Raw genomic sequence first — 11,687 nt, 5'->3', positions numbered from 1 at the left:
ACCATGGGAGTTCGTTGGGTTTTGTCAGGTTGATCTTGCAATGGTTCAACCAGATCAAGCCCTAACTCCTTGTACCCTGGCCTAGTTGGGGACATGAAAATAAACACAGAAAAAGAGCAGACCGTTATGATACCATTGATCTGAAATTAAATAGGAATGCAACAACTTACATGTATAATCATAAGCACAAAGATGCACTAGAAAAACACTTCATTTCATTAATAGAAAAATATTGAACTATGCTTAGAAACAGAATGGAAAGAAGATAGCTCGGGCGATAGTAGCTAATCTCTGAGAAGAGATGTGGCGGCTACATGCCTCTAAACTGTAAGGGCCTATTTATTATTGAAAAACATGAGAAAACCCTAAAAAACAAAAACCCTAACCCAAGAGATGTAACACCAAGAGTTTGTGGGCCCCGTTGGGGTTAGTTAGGCAACCAACTTCGCTGGGTCGTAACTTGGTCATATTATGTCTGTTTGGTGCATATGATAACTTGTTGGAAAGGTCTCGCCGAGTACTATAGTTTCCACCTCAAGCCCTTACCTATAGCTACAGGCATGTCGTTGACCCCAAAAAAACGTCGTTTAATGGGTCAAAACTGCTCCGGAAGTTCAGACCCGAAAAACTGCTAAAAGTAGTAAATGCCGAAATGAACAAGGAAACATATGAAACTGGCTGGGGGGTCTAGGTGGAATAGGCAGGTGGCCATCAATATCCACCTAGATCATCTACAGAACTCAAATCGTCTCCATCGCAAATCAGCCTTATATATATATATATATATATATATATATATATATATATATATCTGTGTGTGTGTGTGTGCGTGTGTGTGTATTAACAATAAATTAAGATCCATTTTAACATATAAATTAAGATAATCATTTTTTTTTTGTAAACTAAAGAATTATATTACTCAAAATATGATGTACATGGAGTTACAAAGATTCCCAAAGTAATCATGGAGGAAACATGTATCCTCAACAAACCACATGATTCAACTTAGCCAAAGGAGTCTCAAATCCCACTAAGACTATAGAAACTAGTCCTGAGAATTCATTAAAAACACAACCATAATCTGGCCTGCAAAAAACCCCACATGCCCACATAGAGACAACATACATATTTACATAAAAACAAATAATATCCAAAACCTTAATGTTGCAAAGGGACAACCAAAATCATACATAGCTATTGAACCCCATATACAAAAAATACAAGAACAAAGACTTCATCAAAAACATAAGTGTTGTAATTGGGCCATAAACATACCGCACACAAACCAAGAAAATTTCGACATGCCCACCATATTGGGCCAGGACCAATCTTGCAGACCACCATGTAACCGAGAGGTGGAAAGAAGTGCCACACACCCAACCAAACAAGCCAGGAGTCGAGGCAAAGAACCATCACACAACACCTCACCCCATTATGTTCTCTAATCATTCTTAGAAGAAGATATGTTTGTCAGAGCCCACACACTAGAGTTAGGAGGATCCATTAGTCCCATACATTAGATTCACATGCAATGTGGCTTTCCATATGAGCTAGATGAGAGTCAATTCAATCAAGAAAAACCTTTGGTTCATGAGCATTCTCTTGAAGTCTTCCAGGGATGCGAAAATAGTATACTTCTCCACTTGTTTATACCTCAAGACCAAGCCTAGAAGGGTCTTAATTTTCGAATGAAGAGCCACACAATTGAGGTATTCTTTCTTCCTACCCTTAGTGTGCCAAGGGTCAGGGACCCAAGTCGTCATATCCTCCATGACTTTTGAATCTGAGAGTGATTGTCTCTCGATCCCCACATGTCTCTCAAGCTTCTGGATTTCTACACATTTCTGGTGGAACAACATTGAAAAAGGTGGCGGCCAAATTGTGGGAAAAAATACAAGCACTATGTTTCCCATACCAGGCAGGACCACCACCCCCGCCTCACCATCTACTCCTCTCCCATTGTCTTGGTGGCATGGCTAAATCAAGATAAAATTCCGAACATTTGCGATGAGAGCCTTTACCTGCAAAAGGACATAATGCCAGACTAGACATAAAACCGACACAACCAGGAAACCAATAGGCTAAGTCGTCATAGTAACTCCAAGCGCTTAACCTTGACTCAACATAAAACCTGACAATTTAAATAAAAGGAACACTTATCTCCTCCATTGATATTACCCCATTAACCATTGAACCCAAAAACGATGAATCAAGACTAACACAATACAAAACCTTAAGGAGCACAACCACCCACCAACTTTAATGCACCAAAGTTTACCCCCTAAGGACCAAAGAAAACCCTCCATAGCACCAAAGGATTTATTATAACAAGACTCCAAACCTTACTCTTATAACTTGCACACAAACAATTGACTGAAATTTGAAATCAAATTGACACTGGACCTTGAACTAAGTCTACTACCCAAGAGTTGATAAGACCCAGAGCTTCAAAACCTAATTCTCTCAAACCAAACACCAATGACCGCCATAAGAAATATACCAGGATAAACTTATATAACACCTAAGAATTCACTCTGTGAAAAAGGCTGAGCACAAATCACAATCCTCCTACAAAGGAATCCTCGATCAACCATGCATAAGAATGAACATCCAAGGATTCTGGCACCTTCTGACGAGGCTTGTGTAAACAAGCATGCCTTCCTCTTCGGATTCCAAAACCATACATCCACCAAAGTTCAAATAGGATTACACTCACAATTGATATCGAAAATAAAAAACAATAGGTTGAGGTTCATTCCACGACTCCTCTCCTTTCTTTAGCAACTAATGTACCACTCATCCACACCATTAAATAGACACACTTAATCATATGCTATCTACATGAACATGCATGCGAAGAGAGGTTGCAACCAAACTCCATAAATTCATGATGGAACTATGGTGTGGTGGGCGTAGCCTATGAGGGCCCCATTAAATTATTTATATTCCTAACCATTATTTGAAAACTTCATATTTAACTTAATTAATAAGCTCTCTCTCTCTCTCTCTCTCTCTCTCTCTCTCTCTCTCTCTCTCTCTCTATATATATATATATATATATATATATATATATATATATATATATCTATATATATATATATATATATATATATATATATATATATATATATATATATATATATGTATGTATGTATGTATGTATATATATATATATATATATCGGAAATGTGAAAGGAAAATGCAATGCAAAAGATATTGTACTTCTCCACTTGTTTATCCCTCAGGACCAGGCCTAGAAGAGTCTTCATTTTCCAACGAAGAGTCAAATAATTGAGGTAATGTTTCTCCCTTCCCCTATTGTTCCTAGGGTTAGGGACCCAAGTCGACATATCCTCCATGAGCTCTAAATCTAAGAGTGATTTTCTCTCGACCCTTGCTTGTGTCTCTAGATTTCGTATTTATCTATGTGTTTTCAACGGAATAGCATTGAAAAAGGTGGCAACCAAACCGTGGGAAAAAAGGCAATCACCACATTGCATATGATGGGCATGCCCCCCCCCCCACTCCCCCCCCCCCCCCCCCCCTTGCCCCCCCCACTGTTTACTCCTCCCTCTCTGTCTCGATGGCATGGCTGAACTAGGATGGAATCCCAATAATTGTGATGTTAGGTCTGTATAATACTAGTGTAGCCCCATTATTGTTATTGTTGTGCCCATGTAGCCCCCATATTGTTATTGTTGTGCCCCATAGAAGCCCATTATTGTTATTGTTGTGCCCTTACATATTATTGTTATGTAGGCTTTGTTTATATTGTGACCCCTTAGACTCTTATATATACAAAGGAGGTCTTGTTATTTGTACCATCTAATAATTGTTCATTTATGCAATGTAAAGGAGGTTTCCCCCTCGAAGAGGATACTTTTTAATTCGTTGAGTTGGTTGCATAATATTTGGTATCAGAGCTTTGGATTCTAGGTTTTCTCTACTTCAAACAAGACATCTTGGAATTTTTGCTATAACTTGTTTTCTATGAAGCTTCAAAAGCTGAAATTACGACCATGTGGATCCAAAATCATGATGCACTTCATGCCAGAATTTTAGATCTTGGTTCTCTATATTTTCTGAGATATGGTTTGAAGAAGTTAGGGTTTTTTCATGCTCCAAAATTCAGTGTCAAACAAGTGACCGAGGGAAATTCGTCATAACTTTCTCTTCAAGCACTGGATTGGAATTTTGTAAAAAGTGACAGAAAGAGAATAAAATGTAGTTTCTTTTGGATCAATTTCAGGGATGAAGGATGAAACAATGACACATGACATTACGTACAAGTTCTCTCTATTGAACCAGTGAATAATCAGGTCATTGTGGGAGATTTGACAGAACATTATCTTGAAGAATCCAATTATGGTCTAACTTATAGCATTAGAAATAAGACTCATAAGGATACCATAGGAAGGAATTTTAGACCTTGGAGATCCAATATTACATAGTTACATCCGTTTAAAGATTGAGCTCCCAAAAGCAATAAAAAGGTGTGTATTTGTTTTACAAATTGCATAACTTTTGTTTGAAAAATCAATTTGAAGTGAATGAATCATATATATATGAATATTGGGTTTTAAAATTCCTCCAAAATAAAAATATTCTACACCCATTAAGCCCTAAGAAAGCTCTTCTATGACGCATGAAGAGGAAGAATTGCAACATGATATATCAAAATTACAGGACCAAGTGCAAAAAATTTCACTCTCACAAAGAGAAACCAAAGATGAACTAAAAGGTGACATGGATGATATAAAAGGAAACATGGAGGTTTTTAAAGTAGACATGGATGTGATGAATGTCAAGTTGGAAGGGTTGACAAAGTTGTTGCAAGAAAGGCTTCCCGATGGTGACAAGGTAATCCATGAAAATCATGATGAGGACAAAAGGAATATGAATTATGATTTTAGAGACTCCAATGTGGGGTTTAAGAACCACCACATTCCAAATATAGATATTAGGAAGTTTGATGGCAAGGATACGATAACATGGAATCTATAGATGGAGCAATATTTTGATCTACGGGATATGTATCCTTCACAAAAGGTACCTATTGCATCTTTATATTTAGAACCCAATTAGTTTGTTTGGTATAGATGAATTTGTTCTCGTAAACCACTTTTCACCTGGTCATTTTTTACGGAGGAAATGATAGCACATTATGAAGATACAAAGAGAAACACCTTATCTAGCCAATTGATAAATCTCAAACCAAAGGGTTCAATGGCGGAGCACATTGAAGACTTCCAAAAATTGAATATTAGGGTAACCAATATTCCAATGGAGCATAGGATTGATTTCTTCATAGGGACTTTAAAAGATAACAACAAACATGAGGTTCACGTTTGGGAACTTGATTCATTGGAGAAAGAATTCAGGGTGGCAAGAAAAGTTGAAAGAAAAATTATGGCAACAAGGAAGTCTACCACTCACAACTATAAAGAAGGAAGTGTTGTTGCTCCTAGTCTTGCATAACCTACAAGGTTGACACCACAACAATTTGAGGAAAAAATAACAAGAGGGATTCGTTACAGTTGTGATAGAAAATACACTAAAGGTCATAAGTGTGATGAGAATAAATTATTCTACATAGATTGTGAAGAAGAGGAAGAAAAAGAACAAAGAAACATAAAAAGAGGAGGATATACACTAGGAACCAACCCCAAAGAAAGAAGAAATGAATCCAAACATATCTTGTAATGCATTGGCAGGAATTACCACTCCTCAAACTCTCAAGATAGAAGGATATATCAAGAAGAAAAAGGTAATAGTGTTGATTGATTTGGGTAGTGTCTATTCAATTTAGTGTCCTAAATTGCTCTACATAAATTATTAATCCGGGTATCGTAAATTGATGAAGTGTGGTGCACTATATGTGCTCGGTTAACTTTTCTCTTACTTCGTTGTTTTATATTTTCTGTTGTTTTTGGGGGTTTTGTTTCTCATGCTTAAGGGAATTAATCTAAGAAAGAAAAGTTATGCTTCTAAACGAAATCTCTAAATGTTAATGGACAACTAAATCTCTTTTAATGTTAAAATCTAATTTCTAAAGAAGGGAGAAAAGGAAATTAACATTAGATAAAAACAAATCAAAACTTTGAATAGTTAGATTAATCTAAGCTGGCAAAATGTCTATGAAATGAAAGCAAAAATGATAACAACTAAATGAAGTGTTTTATCACTTTGCTATACAATTTTGGGAGAACTACCTCCTTGTGATAGCATTTTGAGGGACTCCATACTTCATTGTTCTAAAACTGAAAATGAAATTTAAATGAAAGACTAAGACTGAAAGTCAAATTGCAACTAATCTACTATAACAGCTAAATGAAGTGTTTTATCACTCCACTATACAATTTTGGGAGAACTACCTCCTTGTGATATCATTTGGAGGGATTCAATACTTTATTGTTCTAAAACTGAAAATGAAATTGCAACAAAATTAAATACAAAGCATGTAAAGGAAAAATAATCTACTGTGTGCTCTAATGCTCCAAACACCAATTGGAAAATACTTTGTTGGACTATTTTGCTAAGCATAGATTGCACAGAGATAAATCTACAATCAACCAGTTGAACACACTTGCATGAATGGAAAATCTAAACTATTAAACTTGAAAACAATAAAATGACATACTTGAATGAAATCAAAACAAAACTACAAAATAAAATCTACTCTATCTTACATTCTAATATGCTCCATGACATCTACTTCACATCTCCTTGTATGTTGGGAACCTCAAAGCTTTATTCAAATTCTTCAAAACTACAAAGTACAACAAGTTGTGCTAACCAAGTTTTCAAAGCTTCCAAAGCTTTCAAAAGCTACCAAATGAAGGAGAGAGATCTTCTATTTATACAAAAAGATGAGAAGTCATCTCATTAATGAGAGTCCATGAATCTCTCCCTATACCTCTAGAGTTCTAATCAAATAGGAAATGATAAGACACATATCTTCTTAGAGTTTCAATACAAATAGGAAATGTGACACATATCCTCATGATCCCATGATTATCTCCACTCAAATTCGAATTTGGCCTTAGGATGCCACATAAAGGTCTTCTAGAAGCTTCCTTTTAACCTACACATGTCAACAATCTCATCCCACTTATTAGGTATAAGCGTATGCACATTATTTTCTAATTTTTAACCACAAATTCACTTATAAATTCTAAGAATTAATAAAGTTTGTAAAAACATAAATGTGACCCGATGATAATGAAAGTGAGATGAATGTAGTGACATGGTAGTGAAATAAAGGTGAAATGGAGGTGATATAATGGACATAATAGTGAAAGTGTAATGGAAATGAATGACAATTTCAAGACCCAACATACCCCCCAACTCAAGCTATTACATGTCCTCATGCAATATATATTACATTAATTCTTTTGATCCTTGAGCTTTGGCTTAACTTTGCATAATGATAATTTGATTATTGTTGCAAAGTATATATTTATTGGATTGCATGATAGTTGGTTCTTGTGTGACAACCATAATTGTGTTTGTATCCAATTATCCTTTAAGCACTTTTGAAAAGCCATTGTATGCTCATAATAATAATGTAATAGTTAATATATTTTGGAAGTATGTGGGCTTATAAATATGATATGAACATGGAAATATATGAATATGAATGTATTCCCTCCCCCCCCCCCCCCCCCCCCCCCCAAATTAATGTATTCCCCCCCCCCCCCCCCCCCCCAATTGATGGTATTGGTAATTTTATGAAATGAGGAAGAGAAATGTTTTTCCAACAATTATCATTCTAGCTTTTTATGGAATTCTATGGTTAAAAGTTAGAAAATGACGTACCTTAACTTACCCTTTGAAATGGATGAGTTGTATGTGTGGTGGCTAGAAAATTCTGATCATAATCTTCTTGAGATGGATACTTTATACATTATATTCAATTCCCTCTCCAACAAATGTAGGTAACCCATCTTGGACAAAATAAAGAGGTTTTAGTAAGGTTGGGCAGGCATCACGCACACCTATATGCAACTTTGAAAGGAATTACAGTTTGCATAGATGCCAAAGCTGAGCTTCCGATTACAAAGTGCTAAAGAGACAATAAATGAAGAATATATGGAGCAACGTGGGCATGGCCACTGAGCTTCAATCCACCGGCACTTCAACCTCCATCTTCAATCTGGACATGCCAAGAATCTTGACAAAATCTTCAACTGTCAAACCACAATCTTTTGAATATCCTGCTTCCTCCAAAACTTGACCCACAACTTGTTGCCGCTGCTCTTCAGAAATAAAAGATCCTGTCAAATCCCGCAACACTTCGAGTATATCTTCGAGTGTCACCTTCCCACTGCCATCTGAATCATAAACCTTGAAGATGAATTCAATATTTTGTTGAATACTTGCTCTGGAACTGAAGGATGATAAAAAAACTAAGAAATCATTGAATTTCAAACCATCCAACATTCTCAGCAATCTTTGAGAAAGTGGATTCACTGCAAACTCTAGAACAGATAAGAATTCATCTGCTGAAATAAGCCCCTTCCCATTACGATCAAGTGCACAAAACCATTGATATAGGGAAACTATTTCTTGCTGTGAAAACAAGTGACTGTTATGCACAGAGAGTCAAAAACAGAATGAGGGTTGGTATGAGTTAACAGAGTGTTGGAGAAGTTTGGTTGAAAATGAAAGATTAGTTTGGAAGAGTTGTATTCAATTGGGATAAGTCATGTAGTTAGCCGTTAAACAGGTGTAATGGTGAAGTACGAGTTAAAAACGGACATGAGATTGTTAGCATTAAGGCAGGAGGCATGGCGTGATTCATATTGGACTCTTTAGATTTGCCATATGAATGTTTAGTTTTCAAATCGAATTTGATTTCCTCAAACGTGTCGTATTCAAACAGCATTCATGAAGTGTGCCGTGTTTAAAACAACACTCTGTTCATTAAATAAAATCCGTTTTTCCTCACGCGGCATGCCAAAAGGGGCTTCAAAGAACTGAGAAATTCTCCCAAAGCGTTGCGAAATTCTTCAAACAAATTTTTAGGTTATCTAATTGACCCCATCCCTGAAAAAACCCATGTTTTTTTTTTTTCTTAATTCATCTTCGTTTGGCCTGAATGTGCAGTTAAAGTTTGACGTTTTTTACAGTTCTGGGTTTTTGTCAATTACATCTTCTGTAAAATCAATTTAAAAAAAAAATTGTTTTCAAATGCAATCATAGCATAGACAACAACAAATGAACCAGCCAGTTTCGATGATATAGTTTCCATCAGTAAGGTTCTCGATAATCGGTGATCTGAACACTTGTGTTTAATGGTAAACGAGCGAATCTGGCAAGCGTATGACCTAACGATACTCTACCCAACTGGTTGCTAAACAATTGTTGTGGTGCTTGTTTTTTTTTTTAATTAAATTTGTTCCTTAGATATTTTAAAACAACAATTTAATACTTTTGCTGAAGATCGTAGCTCAGATTGTTTATATTGCAGGTTTTTTTTTTTTTTAATGTTTTTGCAGGTTTGTTTCAAGGCCAAAGCTCAAACAGGAATGCAGGTTTTCTATTGAGGCCACAGTGGAAACTAGGATTGGAGATAGCCATTGGTTGTTTCCTCTTTCTTTTCTCTGAAATTGTGAAATTTTTATAAAAATGATTAATGGTTCTCAATTTCAGGCAACAAAGACTTCAAGGTAAATGTACTGAAAACAGGACTTTGACTGAGGTCTTAAGCTGGTTTTTTATCGATCTGGGTTGGGTGACTAGGATAGGATCCATGTCGGGACGATTCTAGAGATGCCCATGTGGTCGGTTTCTTCATTTGACACCTGTAACCTGCTAAACCTTGGAAATAGCTATGGAACACATAGTTTGCTGTGGAACAAGGCTGCGTTCCGTAGCTAATTTGCAAAATCTTATTAAATAGGACACCGTGTTTTGAGGGTCACTACAAACCGTAACCAGTCAATTTGGACAGCTAAACCTATCAAAGCAGTTGGATTTTTATTGTTTTTTCATTGAATCAAATGAAATGATGAATTTATTTTTTTTTAACATAAAAATTATTTTTATGATCCTCTAGATCACACAAAGTGCAGGAGGAGAGCATACTCAAGAAATTATTAATTTTTTTGGATGTAAGAAATAAGGTCTCCTAATTACACTTCCCCAACAATGGCGCCAAAATGTCTATTCAATTTAGTGTCCTAAATTGCTCTACATAAATTATCAATCCGGATATCGTAAACTGATGAAATGTGATGCACTATATGTGCTTAGTTAACCTTTCTCTTACTTCGTTGTTTTATAGTTTATGTTGTTTTTGGGGGTTTTGTTTCTCATGCTTAAGGAAATTAATCTAAGAAAGAAAAGTTATGCTTCTAAATGAAATCTCTAAATGTTAATGGACAACTAAATCTCTTTTAATGTTAAAATCTAATTTCTAAAGAAGGGAGAAAAGGAAATGAACATTAGATAAAAACAAATCAAAACTTTGAATAGTTAGATTAATCTAAGCTGGCAAAATGTCTATGAAATGAAAGCAAAAATGATAACAACTAAATGAAGTGTTTTATCACTTTGCTATACAATTTTGGGAGAACTACCTCCTTGTGATAGCATTTTGAGGGACTCCATACTTCATTGTTCTAAAACTGAAAATGAAATTTAAATGAAAGACTAAGACTGAAAGTGAAATTGCAACTAATCTACTATAACAGCTAAATGAAGTGTTTTATCACTCCGCAATACAATTTGGGAGAACTACCTCCTTGTGATAGCATTCGGAGGGATTCAATACTTTATTGTTCTAAAACTAAAAATGAAATTGCAACAAAATTAAATACAAAACATGTAAAGGAAAACTAATCTACTGTGTGCTCTAATGCTCCAAGCACCAATTGGAAAATACTTTCTTGGACTATTTTGCTAAGCATAGATTACACAGTTAGATAAATCTACAATCAACCAGTTGAACACACTTGCATGAATGGAAAATCTAAACTATTAAACTTGAAAACAATAAAATGACATACTTGAATGAAATCAAAGCAAAACTACAAAATAAAATCTACTCTACCTTACATTCTAATATGCTCCATGACATCTACTTCACATCTCCTTCCATGTTGAGAACCTCAAAGCTTTATTCAAATTCTTCAAAATTACAAAGTACAACAAGATGAGCTAACAAAGTTTTCAAAGCTTCCAAAGCTTTCAAAAGCTACCAAATGAATGAGAGAGATCTCCTATTTATACAAAAATATGAGAAGTCGTCTCATTAATAAGAGTCCATGAATCTCTCCCTATACCTTTAGAGTTCTAATCAAAATAGGAAATGATAAGACACATGTCTTCTTAGAGTTTCAATACAAATAGGAAATGTGACACATATCCTCATGATCCCATGATCCTCTCCACTCAAATTCGAATTTGGCCTTAGGATGTCACATAAAGGTCTTCTAGAAGCTTCCTTTTGACCTACACATGTCAACAATCTCATCCCACTTGTTAGGTATAAGCATATGCACATTATTTTCTATTTTTTAACCACAAATTCACTTAAAAATGCTAAGAATTAATAAAGTTTGGAAAAACATAAATGTGACCCAATGATAATGAAAGTGAGATGAATGTAGTGACATGGTAGTGAAATGAAGGTAAAATGGAGGTGATATAATGGATATAATAGTGAAAGTGTAATGGAAATG

At 35.3% G+C, this 11,687-nt stretch overlaps 1 protein-coding gene across 1 annotated transcript in view; it reads right to left on the bottom strand.

Moving 5' to 3' along the window:
- Positions 1 to 8,081: 8,081 nt before the first annotated feature.
- Positions 8,082 to 11,687, bottom strand: part of LOC149208269 (uncharacterized) — a 38,514-nt gene continuing 34,908 nt past the window's right edge. The window contains exon 2 of the mRNA XM_089398284.1: positions 8,082 to 8,571. Within this exon, the coding sequence (XP_089254410.1) occupies positions 8,122 to 8,571 (450 nt within the window). The 3' untranslated portion in view covers positions 8,082 to 8,121. The remainder of the gene's footprint in view (positions 8,572 to 11,687) is intronic.

This window comes from Pinus tabuliformis, chromosome 1_2, assembly GCF_031772625.1.
Source record: "Pinus tabuliformis cultivar Carrire ecotype Pingquan chromosome 1_2, CPIR1, whole genome shotgun sequence".
NCBI lineage: Eukaryota > Viridiplantae > Streptophyta > Pinopsida > Pinales > Pinaceae > Pinus > Pinus tabuliformis.
Note: the sequence above shows the minus strand (reverse complement) of the source record. Positions and strands in the feature narration are given on the sequence as shown.